At 48.4% G+C, this 25737-nt stretch overlaps 1 protein-coding gene across 3 annotated transcripts in view; it reads right to left on the minus strand.

The window, feature by feature from the left end:
* The window catches only part of CLUH (clustered mitochondria homolog), a 75535-nt gene that overhangs the window by 39322 nt on the left and 10476 nt on the right, over positions 1–25737 (minus strand). Inside the window, exons 1-2 of one of the 3 annotated variants that reach the window (XM_079955372.1) lie at positions 10809–11604; positions 2404–2597 (exon numbers count right to left, since the gene is read on the minus strand). In XM_079955372.1, coding sequence (XP_079811498.1) covers positions 2404–2597; positions 10809–11589 — 975 coding nt within the window. In that variant the 5' untranslated portion in view covers positions 11590–11604. Of the gene's footprint in view, positions 1–2403; positions 2598–3328; positions 3463–10808; positions 11605–25737 lie in introns of those variants that run through there. The other 2 variants (XM_079955374.1, XM_079955373.1) reach the window with 2 other exon arrangements.

A 25737-nucleotide genomic window follows, 5' to 3' on the forward strand; every position in this document is an offset into this window, starting at 1 on the left:
TGGACTCTTCCTTTCACCACCACCACCATAAAATAGAAATAAAAATAGAACCCTGCTAGGAATTGCCTGATAAATGCTATCACCGGACAAAGGCCACCCAGACTGATCAGGTTAAGCTCCTAGATTGGAGGTGGTTTATAGTAAGCTGCTGCTGCTGCAGGAGCAGGACACTGGCTAATCTAAGCTTATTTTGGAACCAGCAGAAGCAGCATATTGAAGAGAAAAGCAATTCCTCCCTCTGCCCTGTGTGTGCCTCAGTTTCCCTTGCAAAGGCTGCTTCACTGACATTCTCCTCCCTGCCCACAAAGGCAGCCCGGGAAGAGAGAAAAGGAGCTCAGGGACATTTAAAAAAAAAAGAAAAAAATAATTTTATAAGTTGTGTGTCCTTGTTTCTCAATTTGATCCTTTCACGTGGTTTTGTATGTTTTGCGGCATTTTATGCATTGTGACTTGCTGTTAATTCTCTTTATAGTTTAGCAATTCTTTATCGTAACTCGTAGGTGTAAACGGCTTAACTATTATTTGGTGCCATTTCATTTTACTGTTTACTATTATATTCCAGTGGATTATGGAATATTGCTTTATCTGATAGAAGTTGTTCTTATTTTAAAGTTATTGCGACTTTTTGCATTAGATCAGATTGTCAATATTAACATTTGAATTTTTTTTTATTATGTTTTATATGTGTCAGAAGCTGCCCAGAGTGGCCAGGGCAACCCAGCCAGATGGGCAGGGTATAAATAAAACAACAACAATTTATTATTATTATTATTATTATTATTATTAGGTGTGTTTAAACAGTTAGTATCAGCAATGCATGGATCTTAAACCTGTAAGTTCGCATGAGCCTTCCAGGTGTCCAAATAGGTACCCACACAAAATTGATGCATATATTATTATTATTATTATTATTATTATTATTGCAACCACCACAACCACTACTACTATTTAATACCCGTTCTTCATTCTGAATATGAAATATGTTCAAATGCAGCCAGGGCAGTACGTTCCTCAGTCTACTGCATAACAGATCGATGCAGCCAACCTGAGATGCTTTAAGTTGAGTTTCATAGAATCTGGAATTGCAGAATTGGAAAGGACCCTGAGGATCGTCTAGCCCAACCCCCTGCAATGCAGGAATATGCAGTTGTCTCATACGAAGACCAAACCTGCATATTTACCCTTTCCAGGCTCAAAGCCTAAGTCTCTTCTAAGCCACCACTAAGGGCTGGTGGGTCAGATCTACCTGCAGAATAGCCACCCCCTGGCTCCAGAAGATGGGCTCCCCTCAGAGATATGCTTGCTCTTTCAGTCACCTGAGCTCTTGATCAAGTTGAGGACACCTGGGAGGCACCCAACGCAAACGCCAAAATGGCGGCAAACCCGGTTAGCCACTCTGGGCTTAGGCAATTGGGATCCAAGGCAGCTTTCCCCAATGCAGTATCCTATAAATCAGGGTTTCCAAAACTTGGATCTCCAGCTGTTTTTGGATGACAGCTCCCATCATCCTTAGCTAGCAGGACCAGTGATCAGGGACGGTGGGAACTGTAGTACAGTGGTAAGGTAAAGGTAAAGGGAGCCCTGACCATTAGGTCCAGTCGGGGCTGACTTGGGTTGTGGCGCTCATCTCGCTTTATTGGCCGAGGGAGCTGGCATACAGCTTCTGGGTCTTGTGGCCAGCATGACTAAGCCACTTCTGGCAAACCAGAGCAGCGCACGGAAACGCCGTTTACCTTCCCGCCAGAGCGGTACCTATTTATCTACTTGCACTCTGATGTGCTTTCGAACTGCTAGGTTGGCAGGCGCTGGGACCGAGCAACGGGAGCTCACCCCATCGCGGGGATTCAAACCGCCAACCTTCTGATCAAGTCCTAGGCTCTGTGGTTTAACCCACAGCACCACCCGAATCCTTGGGTTATAGACGCTTCAGGTTACAGACACTTCAGGTTACAGACTCCGCTAACCCAGAAATAGTACCTTGGGTTAAGAACTTTGCTTCAGGATAGAACAGAAATCATGTGGCGGTGGTGTGGCAGGCCCCATTAGCTAAAATGGTACCTCAGGTTAAAAACAGTTTCAGGTTAAGAACAGACCTCCGGAATGAATTAAGTTCTTAACCCAAGGTACCACTGTACAAAAAACAGCTGGAGATCCGAGTTTGGGGAAATAGTGACCTAGATGTTGTTAGACTTCTGCTTCCATCAGCTCCGGCCTGCATGGACAATTGTCAGGTATGATGGGAATTGTAGCCCAGCATAATTTAGAGGGTACCCTATCGGAGAAGACAGATTTGAGGCAATACCAGCAACAGCAATGAAACACAGCGGACCCAATTTGTACACCCGGAGAGGAAGGGGGCCAGCCAAGGAGATTTAGACCAGAAGTACTTCCAGAGACACTCACTTGCAGGGGGAAAGGTTCGACTGCCGGCGCATGGACTTTGACCGTAAAACCGGTGTCCTGGATGACAATAACCTCTTGGTCGTTCCCATCGTCTGCGTGGTCTGTTTCTTCGTGGCCGTTCTGCCTGGTCTCCTCGTTGTGGTTCTCGTGCAAGCCATCACCATTCATCAGGGTTATGCTGGGCGGGGGTTGCTCTAGCCGAAAAGAAAGGGAGACCAATTTAGGTTTTTGCCAGCTGGAGACCCTAAAAGACATTGATACGGCAGCGGTCTCGGTTTTCTGGAAAAGAAATACAGTTGTATCTTGGCTCCCAAATGCCACAAACCCGGAAGTGAGTGTTCTGGTTTGCGAACATTATTTGAACTCGAAGCTGCGCTTTGGTTTCTGAACATTTTGGAAGTTGAATGGACTTCCAGAACAGATTCCGTTCGACTTCCGAGTTATGGCTGTAGTTTCCACTGCCCTAAACCACATGGGATCGGGAGCCTCAAGTTGATACTCTCCCAGCAGTCAGAAATACTGGAACAGAAACACCCGATTATGAAAAACACCAGATAAAAGCGTCATCGACATGAGTTTAAATGCTATATTTTCCAGTTCTGAAAATGTCCAAGGCAGGACCTTTCAAACAACAATTCGACCTGTCTGCCCACAGCCAACCTCCTCCTCGCCCTTAGTCTCAGTGTTGCCCTTGCAGAAATCAGCAAGGAGGAATGGGGACAAAACAGGAATTAGTTGAATCTGCTTGCTGTTGGCTTTGGCGCCACCTACTGTTGGCCTTCCTCCCTTCCATCCAATGGGTCCCAGACACACTGCCCACTAAACCACACTGCTTATAAAACAGCACTAATCCTGGCACAGCAAGGAGATGGAGGGAGAAGCTCAAACCAAGTCTCTTGCCTTCCCACATTTCACAAAAGCTCACCCAGGTGTGGGTCGCCGGCAGGAGATCCCAACTTGCCACAGGGAACCAGCCCTGCGAGGCTCGATTGTGACAGCAGATGCCTTGGTGGTTCACAAGCTGAAAAGGCAGCTCCTGAGCTGCGCTAGGCCAGGAGCCCGGTTGCAAATTCCACTCTGGTTCTCTCTCCCCGTCCCCTTTTCAAGCTGGCGCTTACGAGAAAGGCACGTTTAGCCTTATCTCTCGTTTTCCCTTGCCCAAATGAGCAACGCCCTTTTCTCTGCCTGAGGCAGAGGACATGCCCCAAGAGGGGAAAAACACAGGCAACCAACAGAGTAAGACTGTACAGCAGGGGTCAGCAAATGTTTTCAGCAGGGGGCCGGTCCATTGTCCCTCAGACCTTGTGGGGGGCTGGACTATCTTTTTTTTGGGGGGGGGGGGGAATGAACAAATTCCTATGCCCCACAAATAACCCAGAGATGCATTTTAAATAAAAGCACACATTCTACTCATGTAAAAACACACTGATTCCCAGACCGTCTGTGGGCCGGTTTTAGAAGGCGATTGGGCTGGATCCAGCCCCCGGGCCTTAGTTTGCCTATCACACAGTAAAGGCACATTTAAAGCACCCAAAACAAGAACCCTGGGAAGTGTAATTTACCCCTCACAGAGCTACAACTCCCGGCACTCTTAACACAGTACAGTTTCCAGGATTCTATTTTTTGGGGGGGTAGGAGTGAGGTGGGGAGTGCTTTAACTGAATGATTAAAAGCAAAAAGAGGCAAAAATGCAGGGAGGGAGTGGATTGCAATTCTCCCCCCCCTTCTTTTTGAAGAGTAAGAATCATTCACAGTTTGAAGTTTGAAGAGACTTATTTAACTAAAATCACCAGGCGCTGGGCGTGGGCAGAGCTGCAGAGCCCTGAGGCATCTGTAAACTCCTGCAGAGGAGCTGCCAATTGCATGAAAAGGGATTGTTACCTTGATAATCTTCCTTCCTCCTGCGCATGCAGGAAGGGAGGGAGAGCAGAGAGTCTTGTGCAGCTGCAGTCCTTTCCCTCCCCGCCCCCTGAACACCACACATATGGTTCCTTAGCTTACAAAGACAGAGGCTTAGAGGACTCTGGCGACTTTGAGGAGTTTAAAGTCGGAAGGCGAGGACTTATTCTCACGCTAGGTACCAGAGCATGCGGAAGGGAGGCGGAGAGAAAGAGAGGCTGTGTGACCAAGCAAGCAGGCTTGCCTTTTCAGAAGCGGTGTCCCTTTCAGCGCCACGGGAGCAGAGTTCAATTCCCAAGTCGTGCAACTTAAATAAACTTTGCAAAATTCATGCAAGTAAGGCAAAAAAAGAGGGTACCACACAGCCCACCCCCTATGGCCACTAGAGGTTCTAATTTGCACACTGAGGACTGGAAACTTGCTGCATATTGTCGAGTTCTCAGGATGCTTCTTTCGTGCTGCCAATTCTGCATTTATGTGACGCTCGCGGGAAACACACAACCCTGCCAATCAATGGATCAACTATTATTCTTTTCAAATCGTATCCTCCCTGGCAACCAGATTGGGAGCTTGCAAATTTGTGGCGAATGTGAGTATCAATGCTTCCCAATGCACCTTACAAAAAACACACCCAAAGGCAACTGACAGGCCAATACACAACATCAAAACCTTTGGGCTTCCCACTAGGGCAACTGGTTAGCGACTGAGATCAGGACGCTGGACCAGATGGGTCTTTAAGTCCGATCCATAAAGGCTATACTCATATTGCATCACAATTCTGCCCTCTTACATTCTACAGGAACTTGGTGCTACCACTGAGAAGTCCCTGCCTTCAGCAAATGCTGACTCAACTTTTGAATAATCTCGGATAATCATTTGTGCAAGGGCTGAGGACAGCACACATGATTTGGACGCCGAAGTTCCAAATTCATCCCCCTAGCAGATCTGCAAAAGATGCCAGTCAAATCCTGTTTTAGTTACTAGAAAGGAGATTATGAGTAAACACCAGGAAGACGGTGCAGCCAATCGGAAGCCTCGCTGGACGTTCAGCTTCCAAAAGAATGTTCGAAAACCGGAACATTCACTTCCAGGTTTCGATTGATCGGGAACCAAAACGTTTGAAAACTAGGCTGTTCAAAAACCAAGGTACGACTGTACAGTGGTACCTCAGGTTAAGTACTTAATTCGTTCCGAAGGTCCGTACTTAACCTGAAACTGTTCTTAACCTGAAGCACCACTTTAGCTAATGGGGCCTCCTGCTGCTGCTGCCGCACCGCCGGAGCACGATTTCTGTTCTTATCCTGAAGCAAAGTTCTTAACCTGAAGCACTATTTCTGGGTAAGTGGAGTCCGTAACCTGAAGCATATGTAACCCGAGGTACCACTGTATTGTATTTGGACTGTGACACTATCGGTCGTTTGCTGCCCTGGACTCCTAAATAGGATGAAAGAGGGCATGCAGAGATCTTCAATAAATAAGATAAAGGAAGGGGGATTTTATGTGGGTGAAAAGGCATGCAGCACTCCTAGACTCAAAAACCACTGGTGCTCAATCTAGGGTGGTGCAGCAGACCAGCAGCCGTCTCCTTGCCAAAAAGGACAAACACCGTGAAGCCAGAAATTGCAACACAGCAAGATCAAAGGGCAATCATATGAAGGAGGGGGTACCTTTGTCCTGTAAGTTTGGGAAGGGAGAGGGAAGAGAAGGAGAGATAGAAGAACGGCTTGCAAGGCAACATCCTTCCCAGAGATCTCTCTCAGCCCCACCCACCCCCAATTTAAAATGAACGAACTCAAGACCCTGAATAATGTTCCTTCATTCCAGGACTGTTTCCTACAGAGAGAAGTTTCAGATGATGTGGAAACACCGTGAACTTTTGCATAACAGAATTCCTGCACAGGGGTTGGAATACTTAAAAATCCATTGCACAACCGATTTCCACAGCTGTCCCATCACATCCCGAGGGTTCAGAGCATGGGAAAGGCATAGGGACCCCTTCTGCAGGCCCATTTCGGCTCTGCTCAGTTTCTCAATCTTCCAACCTTCTCTTCAGTTCCCCACATCTGGTTGTGACTTTTAAAAAAAAGTTCCCTTGGAAATTCGCGAGCATCTTAGCGCCAAGTCATCCCAACACAGGCAGCGAGCAATTTATGTGCAATCCAATCGACATGTGCATCATCGCAACCCAAAAATGGCCAGAAGGGAGGAGGCGGAATGGGCTTATGCGATTGCATGCAGGGCTCAGGAACATAACCGCCGCACACAAAGGTCGTTGCCTGCGTACATCTTTCTGCAGAGCCGTTTCCCTTAACCTAATGCATTTGCGTTGATTTCAGTAATAGTTGGGTGCGCTGGTTTCAGCAGTTCATGCATTTCCATGTGTATTGTACCACAACAGATGCACACACTGGCAGGACAACAGCATTTGCAAAATTCATAGGAACACGAATCTCTAAGGGCGACTTTGTTTTAGCCAGCATGAGTTAGGTAGGTTCACCTTTCATTGTGAACTGAACCGATTTCTTCTCCATCCTTAGTAAAAGCTAAAGGGTGGTGGATGGTGGTGGGGAATAGCAGTCACAAAGTAAGAAATGTGAGCTCAAGTAAGCATAAACACATGAAATTGCCTTACTCAAAGCTTGAACTTTGTCCATTTTGATCTGTCTCCCTCTCTCCTCCTCCTCCGAGAGATTCTTTCACCTGAAAGCCCCATGGATGGAACAAGGGAACTATTGCATGCAGAAAAGTATCTGCTCTCTCACCAAGCCAGTGGTTCTCAAATTTTTCTCTCTGCAAGAACATTTCAGCGGCTGAATGCCAAGCCTCACAAGGGGGTGGGGAGAAGACGTGCAGATCTTCTATGGGTGGCATGCAGACAATGTCATAGAATCATGAAATTGGAAGGGGACCCAAGGATCATCTAATCCGACCCCCTGCAATGCAGCCATCCCACCCACGGATCGAACCTGCAACCTTGGAAAGTTGTTCATGCAGCAAGTCTTGCAGAAATGTTGCAGTGTGGGGAACCTTTGGCCTGCTAGGTGTTGAGGAACTACACCTCCCACCATCCCTGGCCACTGGCTCACTTGCGGGGACTGATGGGAGTTGTAGTTCGGCAACATCTGGAAGGCCAAGGGGTTTCCCGCAGTGCTCATGATGCAGCCACAGCGCCGGCACACTTCCCAGCAGTTCCACATGGGGCGGGAAGAAGAAGAGCGCGGCTATAGTGCTGGAACGATATGCGAAAATGGCAGACATCACTTGATAGCCCGAATGCATGCAATGCTCCCAGAACGGGCTCAGGTTTCCAGAGTCCTGGCTTTCTGCAAAACCCGCCCATCAAGACATCTTCTTGTCGGACGCAGCAGTCTCTCTAAGAACTTGTGTTTAAACAGAAATATCCCCAATTGGATTATCCGTGTTTAAGAGATTAACCCGTCTGTGTGCCAGCCACGCAGGTGTTAAGTTTCTTTTGGGTTTTGTTTCAAAGAGACACGCAAGTCTTTCAACCTTGAAGATCAAGACGATGCTACGCTGGTGCGAGGGCTGGCGCTGCTTAAGTTCAGCAGCAAGCGTGCTTGCTAGCCGTAAGATATTTTCAAATGCGGCCCTCTCGGAACTCCCCCTCCCCGAATGTGGCCCTCTGGACTGTGGGGACTTCTCTTTGCCCCAGAGAAGAGTTGGGGGTTTGTGGGAGTTGGCAACGAAAAAGGAGGGACACCGTTTTTTGGGATTGCCAATTCTCTACATCTGCTAATACAACTCCCAAGAATTTTGGCAAAAATGTTTCTGTGTCTCGGATGGAAGCTCATTCAAAATTCCTCAACTGACTCTTCCATTAGCTGGGATAGCTCAGTCGGTAGAGCATGAGACGCTTAATCTCAGGGTCATGCGTTCAAGCCCCACACTGGAAAAAAAGATCCCTGGATTGCAACTCTATGCTTCCATGACATAACACTGGTCCTAAAGGATCTACTTTGACTCCCGATACATTTCCAAACACAATTCAAAGTGTTGGTGCTGACCTTTAAAGCCCTAAATGGCCTCAGCTCAGTATACCTGGAGGAGAGTCTCCACCCCCATCATTCAGCCCGGACACTGAGGTCCAGCTCCGAAGGCCTTCTGGTGGTTCCCTCATTGCAAGAAGTGAGGTTACAGGGAACCAGGCAAGAGGGGCCTTCTCAGTAGTGGCGCCCACCCTATGGAACGCCCTCCCATCAGATGTCAAGGAAACAAACAACTATTTGATTTCTAGAAGACATCTGAAGACAGCCCTGTATAGGAAAGTTTTTAAACATTTGATGTTTTATTAGCCCAGGGCTGCCAAGGTGGAATGTTCTCAGTTGGTTAGAGAGTGGTGCTGATAATACCAAGGTCGCAGGTTCGATCCCCGTATGGGACAGCTGCATATTCCTGCCTTGCAGGGGGCTGGACTAGATGATCCTCAGGGTCCTTTTCCAATTATACAATTCTAAGACATGCTGGGTGAACCAAAGACACACACAACAGACGGCTTCTGCACTTCCACAATGTTGTTTTTTTAAAAAAACACATGACTCCCCCCCCCCCCCCCGTCAGGAGGAAAACGTTAAAACTACCACACCGACACGAGGTCAAGGTTCCAAGTCCTCTTTCTGGCTCGATGTTTGATCTCCAGGCACCGCCTGCTTTTCTATGGAAGCCGTTCCTTCTCCGTCACAACCGTCAAAAAGGCATTTGATTGGCACTCCGCACAGCTAGACCTGCGGTTGGCCTTTCTACATTAAACATTAACCCCTGTTCCCTGAAAGAATGTGCAGGAAATCAACATACATGATGCATGTGTGTCTCTACCGGAAATTCCAGGTTTGCAATATATAAGGTACGTTCTCCTCCATGTAGAAGAACACGCAAACACAGAGAGCCGAAGCCAGTCTTTGCCCAATCTGGCACCCTCCAAATGTTCCGGACTACATTTCCCAGCAGGCCCAGCCAGCACAGCCTGATGGGAATTGCAGTCCAAACTATCTAGAAGCCACCAGGGCTGGTGAAGAGCAGCCACAGTCCACCCAAACCACACCCTAGCTTCACCATAGTTGAATAATTTGAAAGCTGACGCATCCTCTACAGCTGCCATTACTAAGCTTATACCTCAGCTCTTCTCCACAGAGCAAGAGGCAGCATGCATGGTACTCGCCCTCTCTGCTTGCTCCTCACAACAACCCTGTGAGGTAGGGTTAAGTTGACGTGCGCATGGCTGGTCCAAGGTCCCCCAGCGAGCAGTCAGACCCCAATCTCCCCGAGTCCTAGTCCAAAACTAGCCACGCTGCATAATCGTTGCAGCACCCAAACACACATGCTCCAGGCTTCAATGGAAAGGGTTGCAAAATGAGTGAACAAACATGGCGTCCTGCTCTGAAGCCTGGACCCACTGGGCCTTTGGGGCCTGACCGGCAGAAGCTGCCCAATGCCTCCCCCCAGGCCCCTGTTGTCCTTTTAACAGCCGAGTCCCCCAGCCAAGTCCCCTGTTGTCCTTTTAACAGGCGGCGCCAGGGATCGAACTCTAATCCTCTCCATGCTCAAGAAACCATGTTCTCTATTCACAAAGGGACTAGGGCATAGGGGAAAGAGGAATAATAAGTGTGTTGTTGTCATCATTTCCGGCACTTCAAAACTGGATCAGATGGCTTTTTTTTTTTTTTTTTTTGCAGTGGGGTGGAGTTTGATGCAAAACTACCTGGGTTTTGCAATGGCTATGTCAAGAGCAACTCCACTCTGAGTCCAGAGGGGAATAATGTGGTCAGGAGCAGCCTTTGAGTTCTGTCGGAAATCATTCCCGCATTTATCCCTGGCCTTCCATGTCAACTTCCTCTTCCTTCACACGTATCTGCTTTAAAATCGCAAGCAGAGCCTTGTGTCCAAAACCGGTTTCAAGTCCAGATCGTGATTATCAGGTTTCATGATTTCTGACCTGGCAATATATTGCGAATCACGATGTGTGTGTGTGTGTGTGTGTGTGTGTGTGTGCTTTGCAAAAATCACAATGTGGGGGAAACCGTGAAGCCAGCCAATGCCTCTACATAGCTCTATCCTTATTTCACACACTGTGACGTATCAATATACAGTTGTACATTGGTTCTCGAAAGTTTTGGCTCCTGAACACTGAAACCTTGGAAATGTTTCGATTTCTGAACGTTTTTTGGATGCCAAACATCTGACGCGGTTTCTGCTTGAGTGCAGGAAGCTCCTGCAGCCAATCGGAAGCCACGCCTTGGATTAAGTCCGAGAATAAAGGTTCCACTGTATTGCGATGTTTAGCTGGTGAAAGATCACAAAGTGGAAAACCCAGTATCGCCCGGCTCTAGCCTCACTTGATGCTACATACAGACTAGGCCCCAGTCAGGGCAAACAGGATATATACCCCAAGGCAGGTAGTAGAAACCGCCCCAAGACAAATGCCCTTTTACTCCTCCTTTGGTTGTATCGTGGACCAGCTTCCCCCTCAGGTGCAAGGCCAAACTCTCTACCTGTGTCCCTTTTAGCATCCACAACTCCTTCCACGCTTTCAACTTCCTGGAGGACAACCAAGCTCTTCTCTCCTGATGGACGAAGCGCAGGCTTCTCCGACGGCGCGCTGCCCCTTAAGGGTCCACCAGAATCGAAGGCAGCAGCAGAGACTTGGTGACTGCAAGCTGCCAAGCCAGTATCAGCTGGCGTGGGCCCCAGAGCCACGTTCTGGCTCACCGCCATGGTTCCTTGGCACCGGTGCAGCCCAGAAGCTGGTGTCCCGTGCCTGGCATTTGCTCCACTGCCCAGACTGCCTTCCAGCTGGTTTGATTGAAAGCTTACACCTCCAGGAACCTCGTGGGCCTTGGAAGCTCGACCAAGCGGCCAAGAATAGTTTGGAGGCCGCGATGATTCTTGCTCAAGGTCGGCAGGGAGGGCATGCACCAGACAAGATCTCGGTGCATGCTGCAGCAAGCCGGGAGCCACGAGTGTCAGGCACCTGACGCAAGCCTTGGTGGGCTCTTCCACCCTCTTCCCCTCGATTAAGCCGCTGGGCGGCTCTGCCCCACTCTGCAGGTATTCGTGCAACACGCTGCTCATGACAATATCCGGGTACGGTGCAGAGCCCTCGGAAGCTCTGGAGATGACCAGCATGGCTTGGATTTTCCGGGCATCCTCTAGAGCCACGGCAGGTGGCACAGGCAAAAGGGGAGATCTCTCGTCCGATGAGCCCTCCACACGGACCTGGAAGATGAGGTTGGCAATGCAGCGGCAGCAGCTGGCAAAGAGGCCGTTCCCCATGGTCCCCTGCCAGGGAGTACGTGTTAAAAACCAGTCACATCCAAAGGCAACGGCGCAATCTATGGGCAGAGCGATGCTCTCCGGAAATTCACGGTCTGGATAGCAAAATGCTTTCCAAAGGGGCACATTCTCTTTTCCTAGAAGGTGGACCAAGGTAGTTTTTAATCAGGGTGAACACATGCAGAGCACCTTGGTGAATCGCTGCTTTAGTCATGGGTGGTTTCTCTTTGGGAAAAAAAAAAATCACCAACATCTGACAGGCTGCATTTCCGCGGTCAAAATTATCTGGGAGTTCCCGCCAGCGACCTTCATTTTCTGGAAAACCAGACGCCAACTGTGCGTTGCCAGGGAAGACTGCAATCAAGGCGCGATGGGTTTTCTTCCGTGTTCTCCTGGAGAAGAAAGTTCCAGCAGAGTGTGCTTCTTTTCCACCCTCAACTCTGCAAGAAGACTGAAAGCAGGAGGACAGCGTTGGCTCCGAAGCCAAGTTATAAATAGAGCCCAGAGCCCGGGCTCCGTACCAACGCAACCTGGGACTGCGGCTAAAGGGTTTTGCCCTTGTCAAGCAAACAAACAAATGGGGTTGGGGCTGAATAGCAGAGCCAAGGCCAGTTACTATGGCACGTTGAGACTTCCACACAGATATCCATACTAAATAGAGAGCAACAGAAGAACAATTATGGGGCAGAAAGTAGATCTGGGGCCCAGTTCTCATTGAGGTAGCAAAAAAATATATCTGGGTCTGGACTGGAGAAATAAGGCAGCGCTTTCCAGGCCATTCTGAATCCATCACATGCAGCGCTGTTTGCGTTTCGCTGCGTATCGTCCTCCGCCCAAACAGATATTGTCTTGCTGTCTGAGGGGGCAAAAATATGCAAGTTCCGTTGCCATTACATTACATATTCCACACTCTACTCATTTCTCTTCTGAACACGGCAGGAATAAGCAAGCACCAGCAGTTTCTAGACCAGTTTCTGTTTTTGTTGGCATTCTCCAACTTCCCTAGTCTGGAATCCTCAATGCTTCAGGCAGCACATTAAGGAATCACACTGCGGTGGGTTGGACTAGATGACCCTGGGGTTCCCTTCCAACTCAACAATTCTGTGATTCTACGATTCACATGATTTCATGCTCTCTTCCTCCCCCCCCCCGAAATATTCCAAGTAATAATAATTCTCTGCACAGGGAAAGGTACCCCGAAGCCTTTCCTGGACATAGCAAAAATGCAAGAGCGTGGCTGGATCAAAACCCAAGAGTCCACCCAAGAGGGGAGGAACTATAGATCAGTGAGTAAAATCTGCAGGGAGGGCTGGGAGAGACCTTGTTTTGGAAACCCTGGAAAGATGTTGGCAGTCACTGCAGACAATACTAAGCTAGAATTTATTTATTTATTACATTTATATACCACCTTTAGCTCCCAAGGACACGGGTGGCGCTGTTGTCTAAACCACAGAGCCTAGGACTTGCCAATCAGAAGGTTGGCGGTTCAAATCCCTGCGACGGGGTGAGCTCCCGTTGCTCGGTCCCAGCTCCCGCCAACCTAGCAGTTCGAAAGCACGTCAAAGTGCAAGTAGATAAATAGGTACCACTCCAGCGGGAAGGTAAACGGCGTTTCCGTGCGCTGCTCTGGTTTCTCCAGAAGCGGCTTAGTCATGCTGGCCACATGACCTGGAAGCTGTATGCCGGCTCCCTCGGCCAATAAAGTGAGATGAGCGCTGCCGCAACCCCAGAGTCGGCCATGACTGGACCTAATGGTCAGGGGTCCCTTTACCTTTTATCTCCCAAGGAGCTCAAGGTGGTATACGTGGTTCTCCTCCCCCCATTTCATCCCCACAACAACCCTGTGAGGTAGGTTAGGCTAAGAGAAGGTGACTGACTCCAAGGTCACCTAGTGAACTTCATAGCCAAGTAGGGATTCGAACCCTGGTCTCCCAGGTCCTAGTCTAACACTCTAATCGTAACACCACACTGGTGCAGATGGAGCAATGGTCTGACTCGGTACATATAACACACACACTTTTCTGACTTGGCATAGTTCAGCTTCACGTGTTCCTAGTTGGCATTAGCAATTGCAAACATGAAAATGGGATGTAACAGCTATTCTGGATCAGTCAACACAGAGAAAAAGTACAGCCACCCCCCCCCCCCAATTGAAATGGGAGCTAAAAGTATTGGTTTTAAATTTTATTTTAAGGTACTTAATTACTGCTTAATCACGAGCATTTCTATGCACCGCGCAGAGGACAAAACAAACATTCATCATAAAACTGAACTTAAACCCGGACACTACCTTAAAATGCCTGTGGAAATATGAGCATTTGTTGTGTGTCTGAAGTTCAGCAGGGAGGATGCCTGTCTTCTAATACAAACTGGTGGCGGAGAGTTCCACAGGTCTAGGCCCACAACACTGAATGCATGCAATGCCTTCTAGGCATTACAAGCCATGCATCAGAGCTGTGGGGGAACCACAGGACACCCCCCAAAAGTGATCAGGCAGGGGAGAGAAGGGATCGGGAGATCCTTAAGATACACGGGACCTAGATTGCTGTCGGCCTTGTAAATTAAGACAAGGCATTGAACCCGGCCTGGTAACATATAGGCAGCCCGGATCTGCCATGTTCATTAGCTTAAAAGGTATACAGTGGTACCTCGGGTTACAGACGCTTCAGGTTACAGATGCTTCAGGTTACAGACTCCACTAACCCATAAAGAACTTTGCTTCAGGATGAGAACAGAAATCGTGCGGCAGCGGGAGACCCCATTAGCTAAAGTGGTACCTCAGGTTAAGAACAGTTTCAGGTTAAGAACGGACCTCCAGAACTAATTAAGTTCTTAACCCGAGGTACCACTGTACTCTGTCGCCGGTCAACATTGGAGGCAACCCCACATTCCCAGGACTGACAAGTAAGAGATTAGCAGGAGCCAGAAACTCTTAAAAACTTGGGAGAGTTGAGCGGGGAATACTTTACTTCTTCTTCAAAAGGGGAGTATAGAGAAAGAGAAAGAAAAAAAGAGAGTTAACTGGGAATCGGTTTAGTCTGACAAGCCTTCGGCTCATCTACGCTGGCATTTCTTGGCAAGAAGTTTGGTTCTCATGCTCCATAGAACAATGGGGGCTTTGCAGTCTTCCTAGGAAAGGTTTCTTAACGGGCATTATCTGGGCCTCAGCAGGGAAGAAAGGTCCATGTTGGCACCCCTGCCAGCGGCCTTTAGAGACATCGGAGAACGCCGACGAAAAAGGGAGCAGAAATGGCCAATACTTATTTGTCCAGAACAGAAAACAACCCAGCAAACGCAGGTGGGACTTCATGTTGCCGCTGTTGTGTTCAGTCAGTCAGCAAATGGTACACAATCAATTACACCCCCTTTGAACCAAAATCAGTGGGGTGGAATGATGCAATCTTCACCATTAATTACGCTAAGTTACGTAATCCCGCCGCAGTGGACAGAAGGACGAGCAACATGGTTTTTGGCAGAAGGTGATCCGCAGGGGAACAGAAACAGCACCGCAGGTGGCAAATACAGAAAAAGATGCCTTCTTACATACCCAGGAACCATGCATTCAGTTCATGAGCATACTGGGAAAGTCTACGAAACACTTGCCCCTTAAGAACAATAAACATTGTTGAGTTGCTGGCTGCTCATGCGGTAAGCATGGTGGAGAGCAGGGCAGAAGACATGGGGGTGATCCTAGGTTCAAACCCTGAAACCCTGTTGTGGACAATCCTGAGCTACGTATTTGTTTAATAAAGTTTATACACAGCTTGATTGGTCACCCCACCAAAAAAACCCCACCTCAAAGTGATTTAGAGAAAGATAAAACAATTAAATTAAGAGATTTACAACCCTACTTTAAAGCATACGAAAGTTGGAATACTACAACAGATTAAAAGGACCTCAGCTTTCTAAAGCACCTGGGTAGGCATTTCTAAGCAGGAATGTTCTCAGCAGGCACTGAAAAGAGAACAGCGAAGGCGCCTGCTCGATCTCAAGAGGCAAGGAGTTCCAAAGGGAAAGCGCTGCCATGCTAAACAGTCTGGTTCTTACAACTGAGGAAGGGGCATCATGCTTCACCTGTGGTGGTGCCAATTCTGTCGATCAAAGCGGTCTAGTGGGCCCATGAAGGGTAAGGCAATCTCGTTAGTGAACTATAATAATCAGGTATAAGTAGGGCAAACTATACTATGCTAACTAATCTATACTAGGGAGTGGGTGGCGCTGTGGTCTAAACCACTGAGCCTCTTGGCCTTGCCGATTAGAAGGTCGGCGGTTCGAATCCCAGCAGCAGCAGGGTGAGCTCCCGTTGCTACGTCCCAGCTTCTGCCAACCTAGCAGTTCAAAAGCACGGCAGTGCAAGTAGATAAACAGGTACCGCTGTGGTGAGAAGGTAAACAGCATTTCCATGCGCTCTGGCTTTCATCACAGTGTTCTGTTGCGCCAGAAGCGGTTTAGTCATGCTGGCCACATGACCCGGAAAGCTGTCTGTGGACAAACGCCGGCTCCCTCGGCCTGAAAGCAAGATGAGCGCCGCAACCACATAGTCACCTTGGACTGGACTTGACCGTCCAGGGGTCCTTTACCTTTTTATTATTATTAACTATACTGACCAGTTTCCTATTATACCCTGAGCACTGACATGGAATTTAATATTGATTTCACATGGGTAGCATGTAGCTGGGCCCTACAAGGTATGGCTACTAAACTTCTCGGCAAACTACCACTGGCTATCAGGGTGCCACAAACTATGGCCAGGTGCAGACTGGTCTCAGTGGTCCATCTTTCCCAAGCACTTACTGAATACACACCCCTTCGATTTAAGGCCTAATGCTTTTTGCTGAGCGGGCTGATTTGAGAGCCCGGGCTCATTCCACAGCACTCGAGAAGCAGAAAAACCAGTGTTACTGGTCACCCCAGATGGCTCGTGAGACTGGTCAGGGTGGGGGATGGAGAAGAGAAAACAGAAGTCACCTCCTGTAACTGGATCTCTCTCTCTCTCTTCTGGGCTGGTCAAAGGCAGTCTCCTTCCTTGCAAGGTAATCAGTGCAATTTTGTGTTACGCAATTTTCAAAAAACATGTAGTTGCACATTCCGGTGACTTAAAAGGATCTCCGCGCATACATGTATGGGTAAGGGTGGTTCCCACGGAGATATACCAGGCCGCTGAAGAATTAAGCCAGCCATTCAACGCCAAATTATTAAAACATGAGGGTTGAGCTAATCATACGTCCAAATGTGAGCCAGAGCAGCAACCGCACCCCCAGTCCTGCAGCAAAACCACCCTACCTCCTGGAACAAGAGCAATTCAGAAAGTATAGTCGCTCCCCCCGCGCTCTGCACGGTGCACAACAAAGCCCCACCTACATCCCATGATGCAAAATTAGCTCCGCCCACTTTTGAGTCACGAGAGGGCCTCTTTACACGGGTATCCAAGAACGCGAAGAGAGGGGCTTATAGGACCACACCAGCCAGTCCTGACCCAAATCCCTGACTCCCCTTCCCTGGAAAGCGTGGTTTTGCAAAGAAGTGTCTGTAGCAGGAGTCAGCAAACTTTTTCAGCAGGGGGCCGGTCCATTGTCCCTCAGAACCTGTGGGGGGCTGGACTATATTTTGAAAAAAACATATGAACGAATTTCTATGCCCCACAAATAACCCAGAGATGCATTTTAAATAAAAGGACATATTCTACTCATGTAAAAACACGCTGATTCCCGGACCGTCCGCAGGCTGGATTTAGAAGGTGATTGGGCCGGATCCAGCCCCCAGGCCTTAGTTTGCTTACCTATGGTCTGTAGGGGAAGAATTCTCAGCACCTCACTAACACTATGGTTCCAATTTTTTTAAAAAAAATTTTTTGGAAGGTGCAATGGCCATGCCCCAAGAGAAATGTTAAATTTGCTGTGTAGATTTCAGGGCACCAGTGTTAGAAGTAACCCAGGCGCCCAGGCGCGTTTGGCAACTGGCGTGGGTCCAATTGCAACCACGCGGGTGATCTGGAAACGCCAGGTTGGCGCCTGGGGAAAGCCAACTTAGAGAAGGCTCTGAAATATTTTCCTTGAAGCTTGAATTTTGTTTCATTCCGGGTTATTTTAACTGATGTTTCAATGTGGTGCAAACCACTTTGAGATTTATTTTTTAAATAAACCAGGTGCGCTACACCTGCGTATCCAGCACTACACCAGTTTGTCCATGTTTTGCTTATATGTTTAAGCACCAGGCTTTCCGGGTTTGGTCTCATAAAAGAGGTGTGGAGACCTTTTGCCCTTCCAGATGTTGCAGCTGCAACTTCCATCCACCGTTCTGGGTAGCCAACACGGCCCACAAAGCACCAGTGATGAGAGTTTTCTAGGAAATTCCAGGATGGAAAGTTTCCCATCTGAGGATTCACTTACTAGACGAGTCAAAAGTACACAGGGAGACTTATTACACGCTTCGTAAGAAAAAGGATCCCCAGTATGCACTGACATTTGTTGTTCTTGTTAGGAAAGGATTCAAGAGCACTTAATGGGCTTTGGGTACTGTAGTAAGTTAGAGGCTACATGCTTTGGTGGGAAAGCTAAAGATGTTTTACGACACAAGTATCACACAACTTCCCTCACAATGTCTCCCTCCCCATAATTTTTTATTATTTTCCTTTAAACAACATTTCCAACATTACAGTAACAAACACAAAACAACCTTTTGTTCTGCCAAGCTTACGACTTCCTTCCTTGCCTTCAACAGGTATCCCATATCACATCATCGAGCAATTTAAATCTTTACTATATATCCACATTCTAGGATTTATTCCAACCCTGCTAGTGTCTTCAAATTTTTACAATTATCATTCAAATATGCAATAAATTTACTCCAGTCTCTTTGGAATTTCTGATCGCCCTGGTCTCAGATCCTGCAAGTCAGTTTGGCCAACTCTGCAAAATACATCATCTTCGCCTGCGACTCCGCAATAGTAGGTATTTCTTGTAACTTCCATTTTTGGGTCAGCAAAGTCCTCTCTGCGACTGTGGCATACATAAATAGTCTTTGATCCACCTTTGCAATCTCATTTCCCATCAAACCTAGCAAAAATGCTTCTGGTTTTTTGGGAAAGGTATATCTAAACATCGTCTTTAGTTCATTGTAAATCATCTCCCAAAATGTTTTTATTTTAACACAAGTCCACCGCATATGATAAAACTCACCGTCTGAATCTTTATATTTCCACCTTCACAATGTTTTTTAAGGGGGAAAGGAACGGGAAACAAAAGCTGCCGAATTTTTCATTCGCGCATTCCTATGGAGCCTTGCAGCATTTTGAGAAATAAGAAGCATCGTGGCGCACTGGTCAAAATGACGGAAAGGATTGGAGGGATCCACCAGGGACTACTTACGCTCTTGGTAAGGGAAGGCACACTCCCCACTGCCATAGCAGTCTGCCAACCAAAACACCCATTAGCCAAACCAGATACGTCAAGCAGGCAAATGCGGACAGGAGAATGTTGACATAGAGGTTATGTACTTCCCAAACACCTTTGAGAGAAGGAGACACGCTCTAGCAACAGCTCCCGCCAATGTAGACACAGAAACGCTCTGGCAAATTTTGGCAAACTCCCCTTGCAGGCAGCCTTGGCACACAAGAACCGGTTTTTAAACAAGTTGAGGCAGAAATAGATGCGAGAGAGAGAGAGAGAGAGAGACAGAGAGAGAGATCTCTGAACCATGGCACTGCCGTCGCCAAACCCCGGAATGGATGGAAGCCCACAGAAGCCATTTTTTCAGCCTTAGGAGGAATTCACACCTTGTTCCACCCTACGGGGAGAGCCTCACAGAGAGAACCCAACACAGAGAAATTAAGTGTGTTAAGCATACTGGTTTTGAGAGGGTGGGAAGAAGGAAGCAACCGTGAGTGGGAGAAGACTTTATATTCTATGCACACAGTCTCTCTAACCCAGTGGTTCTCCAGATGTTGTTGGACTACAATTCCCATCACCCCTGAGCTCTGGCCTTGCTAGCTTGGGGTGATGGGAGTTGTAGTTCAACAACATCAGAGTAATGGCAGACATGCGCTGGATGGTTTGCTGGGGTCTAGCACCTGCCTTGAGGAGCTTACAGTCTCAAGCAACAGAGAAGCAGCAACACCGATGTGGGGGAAACTTTGAACCTGCCCTACCATCAGCTCCAGCAAGCAAAGCCAATGGCCACAGATGAAGGGAGTCGCAGTTCGGAAACAGTGTTAGAAATTTGTTGGGCACCAGGCACGTTTTGCCCCTGGCACACGTCCAATTGTGACCACATGGAGATTTCTGGGTGCCAGGCTGGCGACTGACATCTCCATCAAGCCAGTTTAGAAGCCTCTACCTTAGTCCAGCGTTAATAACCATTTCTACTTCCACTGTGCGAGTTTCTCTTTGTTGCATACTGGGGACAAGCGAATTGCAAATGCAAGCTACAGTCAAGCAATGTACTCGAGATCATGGAAACAGAATTGTGGCATTGGAAGGGATCCCGACGGGCTTCGAGCCCAACCCCCTAGCACATCGACATTCTGCTATGGCGACTAACCTGGGCTTAAGGTGCCATTTGGCTTATATATACACAAAGGGACTGCCTCCCTTCAGATGCCACTGGCTGCAGAAATAAGATAGTGCATATCCATCATCTTTAAAAAATGCATCAAAAATGCTTTGTAAGTCAGAGCTATTCTTCTCCATACAGACCCTTCCGGTTCATCCCAGGAGATTTGGAGTGAATTACACATTTCAACTCAAACAGCACTCCAAGCCCACCACTTATTAATAACTAACTGTAAGCTCCTTGTGGGCAGAGACCTGCCTTCTTATACTCTGCATAAACCACCATGCACACCGAAGGCACCATATATACAGATTATTCCTCACGCAAAAAATCACTACTGCCCTCCTTGAGACGACGACCTGAATAGCTCAGCCAGTACAGAAGGAGACTCTTAATCTCAGGGTTGTGGGTTCGAGCCCGACATTGGGCAAAAGATTGAATTGCAGGGGGCTGGACTAGACAACCCTCATGGTCCCTTCCAACTCAACGATTCTATGAGCAAACAACCAAAGGAATGTTAGGAAGTTGCCCTATCCAAAGACAAGCCATGGCTCTGTCTAGCTCAACACCATTTACACTGTCTGGAAGACTTTCAGAGGTCAGTCCAAGCCTAGAGACCCCTGGAGGATTGAACACAGGATCTTTTGCATGCAAGTCGGACCACCTACCCTATGGTCCTTCCTTGCAAAAACCCCTGTTTGCAAGAGGCTCCTGTTGCTACCTTAAGCCTGCTATGCGAGAGAAGGAAAAGGGTGCCTGCCTCTTTAAAAATATTGCAGGAATGTGGGAGCAGCTACAGAACTGCCAATTGCAGCCACGTGCATGCGTGGAGGGGGGCGGGAGGCCATTTCAGACTGGGAAGGGGGGGCGGGAATCCCCTTTCCAACCAGCGCTGAAGGACAACTGGATTCCCCGGGACTCTTCCGCTTCCTAAGCCTCAGATGAGACTTCTATAAAACCACGTGCATGCACACACCACGTTAAAAGGGATATAGTTAATTTTGGACTCCCTCTTGAAGAGGGGAGGCGGCAGGAATCAGGGGGTGGGGTGGGGGTGTTGCTTTCCCACCCCCTCAATGAAAGGGGGGGAGAGAGAGGATACCTTAAAGGATCCTGTGATCTTAAACAAAGAGAGGAGGGGTAGAGGGGAGGAAGGCCCTCCCACTCTGCTCCGATTGGCTGGGCGAAGCCTGTACCCCTTTGAAGGTCACCTTGAAGGAGGTGGCGGAAGCTGGGGGGGGGGGGACAGAAGGAGACAGAGGAACCAGCTGCAGAGGGCACAGAAGTAGTCCTGGCAGGACAAATTTGGGATTCAGACTCTCCATGTTAGGCCCCCTCCCCACTGAAAAACAAAACCCTGGCACATGAAATCTCAAAGTCACCCCTTCCAAAAATTTATCTACAATCCTCCTGCTTTCCTTTCCTCCCTCCCCCCGCCCTCCAATTTCCCAGCCCCCTCCTCAGATTAGAACTCTGCAAACAGCAGAGGGAGCTGCCAGGGACCAGAGTGAGGCCACTAAGCCCAGCACTGTCCACTCTGGCTGGCAGCAGCTCTCCAGTTTTCCAGGGGCAGGGAGACTTTAGGCCCCGACGAGAGTGATGTTGCCAGGAATTGAACCCACAACCTTCTGCGCCTGAGAAGAGGATGCTCCACCTAGTGGAGCATGCCCTCCGTAGCATGTGTGCTACAACTCCCAGATGCACCTCGGGGCTTATGGGAGTTGTAGTTTGGAGGGTGCCAGAGCTGGCGACATCAGCTCCGGCCTCTTCAGGTTATCCTCATGGGTCTCTCTTCCACCAGGTGAGGTTCCACTATGCAATCTTGCCAGTTGGACCCATTCTCTCTCCCCCCCACTGCCCCCTAAAATTCACCCATTCATTCTGACATTTATATCCCACTTTTCCTCCAGGGAGGTTAAGGTGGCACCCACGTATCTTTCCCCATCTCAGTTTAATCCCCACAACCACCCTGTGGGGTAGGTTAGGCAGAGAGATCGCTACCAGCCCCCCAGAGTGGCAGAGTGGGAATTTGAACCCTGGTCCCCTAAATTCTAGCCTAACCCTCTACACCATGCCAGTGCCATCTGCCGCTGCCTCCCCTACACAAACACCACATGAAGAACACACTGGAAATTACGTCCAGGGATCCAACCCAGAGCTTCTGCACGCTTAGAATGTGCTCAACCCCTGAGATGTGCTTCATTTACAAGGCTATGGGGAATACCTGTGGCCCCCTCTGGCTGTCACTGGACTGCAACTCCCATAAGCCCCTGCCAACATGCCCAGTGGCAGAGAATGATGGGAATTGTAGTCCAGCAACATCTGGAGCAGCCTTTCTCAACCTGTGGGTCCCCAGATGTTGTTGAACTACAATTCCCATCACCCCCAGCTAGCAAGGCCAGAGCTCAGGGATGATGGGAGTTGCAGTCCAACAACATCTGGGGACCCACAAGTTGAGAACTGCTGATGGAGGAATGCAGGTTCCTCGCTTGCATGCTGCTGCTATTATTTTATTATTTCATAAAATTTATATACCGCTTGATTGTAGGGGGAAAGAAAAAAAACCCTCGAAAGGTAAAATAATAAAATTATCCCTAAAAGAATTTTACAACCGCAATTTAAAACATACAGAAAGTTAAAGCCACAATAAAATATACCGAAACACATTAAAACTCTTACCAGCTTTCCAAGCATCTGGTTGGCTCATCAACATTTGAACCACAGAATTGTAGAGTTGAAAGAGACCCCGAGGGTTATCTAGTCCAACCCCCTGCAAGGCAGGAATCTTTTGTCCAATATGAGGCTCGAACTCACGACCCTAAAGAGTCTCACACTCTACCAACTAAACCAGAGTTTTGCGTATTTGAATTTGACATGTAAAAAAAAATGAAATCCCACCAAGCAGTGCAGGAATATTCTGGGTCTCCCTCTCTCTTAGAAATGTGCAACCTGTGGCTTATTTTTCTCCATGGCAGCCAGATTCCACATACCGTATTTCTAGCTCTATAGGACGCACTTTTTCCCCTCCAAAAATTAAGGGGAAATGTGTGTGCATCCTATGGAGCGAATGCAGTCTCCTTGGCTTCAGCGATAGCAACGCGAAGCCTCCAAAGCGCAGAGGGAGCGCTCCCCTCCGCGCTCCGGAGGCTTCGCGTTGCTTTTGCTGAAGCCTGGAGAGCGAGAGGGGTCGATGCGCAGGAACTCGCACTGTGCTCCGAAGTCTTCGGGTTCCTTTTGCTGAAGCCGAGAGAGCAAGACTCTCCTGGCTTCAGCAAAGAGGGAAAGCTGCACAGCGCCTCTTCAGCCAAGCGGGAGGAGAAATGGAAGGGGCTCCGTTTCTCCTGCCACTTCACTGAAGGGGCGCTGAGCAGAGAGGAGGGGATTTTTTTTCCTCTTGTTCTCCCCCTCTAAAACAAGGTGCGTCCTATGATCGGGTGCGTCCTGTAGAGCGAAAAATACGGTATTTCATACTGCAACGCAAAGCTGAAGCATGCCTTCCATTCCTGTGCCAAATAAGTTCTCACTGCGGCCAGCTGTTTGATCATCACACTTGCTCAAAAGGGCTAAATATGGGGAACCCTGAATGGGGCATTAAATCTTTTCCTGATATTTCTTCAAAAAATAAATTTGGATGCCGAAGAGCCTTTCCACCCTAAGTGGAAAAAGGTCCCTCAACGATTCTTATTATGACCTGGGTTGAATCGCTTTGAAAGCGGTACAGAGGACAGGACAAAGGCTAAGGAGGTTAAACAAATCAGAGCAAACAAAGTCCCCCCCCCCCCAAATAAACTACAGTCCAAGGAAGGCAGCAATAACATTCTAAGAGCTGGTCTGGGGGAAGGTTGTCAAACAGGCCGACAATTATATGCTCTAGAACAGGGGTCAGCAAACTTTTTCAGCAGGGGGCCGGTCCACTGTCCCTCAGACCTTGTGGGGGGCCAGACTATTTTTTGAAAAAGAAAAGAAAAGAACGAATTCCAATGCCCCACAAATAACCCAGAGATGCATTTTAAATAAAAGCACTCATTCTACTTATGTAAAAACACGCTGATTCCTGGACCGTCCGTGGGCCGGATTGGGAAGGCGATTGGGCGGATCCGGCCCCCGGACCTTGGTTTGCCTACCCATGCTCTAGCCAGTGGTTCTCAACCTTGGGTCCCCAGATGTTTTGGGCTACAACTACCATGATCCCTAGCTCACAGGACCAGTGGTCAGGGATGATGGGATTTGTAGGCGAAAACATCTGGGGACCCAAGGTTGAGAAAGGCTGCTCTAGACGCAGGGAGATAATGCAAGGAAGGTTAGGTTTGGGGAAGCAGGGTGCAGGGAAGAAGTATAATGATTAAAAGTTACAGATAGGTAGCCGTGTTGGTCTGCCATAGTCAAAACAAAATAAAAAAATTCCTTCCAGTAGCACCTTAAAGACCAACTAAGTTAGTTCTTGGTATGAGCTTTCGTGTGCATGCACACTTCTTCAGATACACCCTGAAGAAGTGTGCATGCACATGAAAGCTCATACCAAGAACTAACTTAGTTGGTCTTTAAGGTGCTACTGGAAGGAATTTTTTTATTTTGTAATGATTAAAAGGTCAGGGCTTCAAAGGAAAGGTTGGTCTCTCCAAAGCTGCAACAATATGCACTTACCTGGAAGCCAGGCGGCTCAAACCCAGCAGGGCTTGCTTCCTGAGTAAAGCAGGCAAAGGATGTATCTGTATCGATTTTCAGCCAGGTTCAGGCAGATATCACTGAGATTTTAGTGGGAGTGTGTTAAGGCCCCAATCCAATGCAAAACATGTCAGCCATGGGAGTGGGAAAAGCAACAGAGTCAAATGAATGACCTAAGCATCAAAGTCCATCCAGCTTCTCATGGCCCCTGGGGATTGCCAGTGTTTGAAATTAGCCAGGCACATTTTGCACCAGGCTTTTGACTACTTGGAGGGACGCGGGTGGTGCTGTGGGTTAAACCACAAGAGCCTAGGACTTGCCGATCAGAAGGTCGGCGGTTTAAATCCCCGTGACGGGGTGAGCCCCCGTTGCTCGGTCCCTGCTTCTGCCAACCTAGCAGTTCGAAAGCACGTCAAAGTGCAAGTAGATAAATAGGTACCACTCCGGCGGGAAGGTAAACGGCGTTTCCGTGCCCTGCTGTGGTTCGCCAGAAGCGGCTTAGTCATGCTGGCCACATGACCCGGAAGCTGTACGCCAGCTCCCTTGGCCAGTAAAGCGAGATGAGCGCCGCAACCCCAGAGTCTGTCATGACTGGACTTAACGGTCAGGCGTCCTTTGACTACTTGGGAACAACTGACATTTCTGCCATCTGGGGATCATTGGATACGGACCGTTTTCACACACTAATACTCCGTCCTGTAGAATTCTATCAGTTATACTTTATCCAAACAAGCAAAATGAATTTCTGGAACCGAAATGCTGAGCAGGAGCAGTCACCGTTAAGAAAAGAAGTCGGAACAGGCCAATATACTGTATTTTTCCATGTATAACACGCCCCTGTGTATAAGACGCCCCCTATTTTGGGGGCTGCAAGCAATCACCCGGCCCCACAATGTACTGTCTGTGTATAAGGCGAGCCCCGTTTCAAACATT

This window comes from Podarcis cretensis (genome assembly GCF_951804945.1).
Source record: "Podarcis cretensis genome assembly, chromosome: 15".
NCBI classification, from domain to species: domain Eukaryota; kingdom Metazoa; phylum Chordata; class Lepidosauria; order Squamata; family Lacertidae; genus Podarcis; species Podarcis cretensis.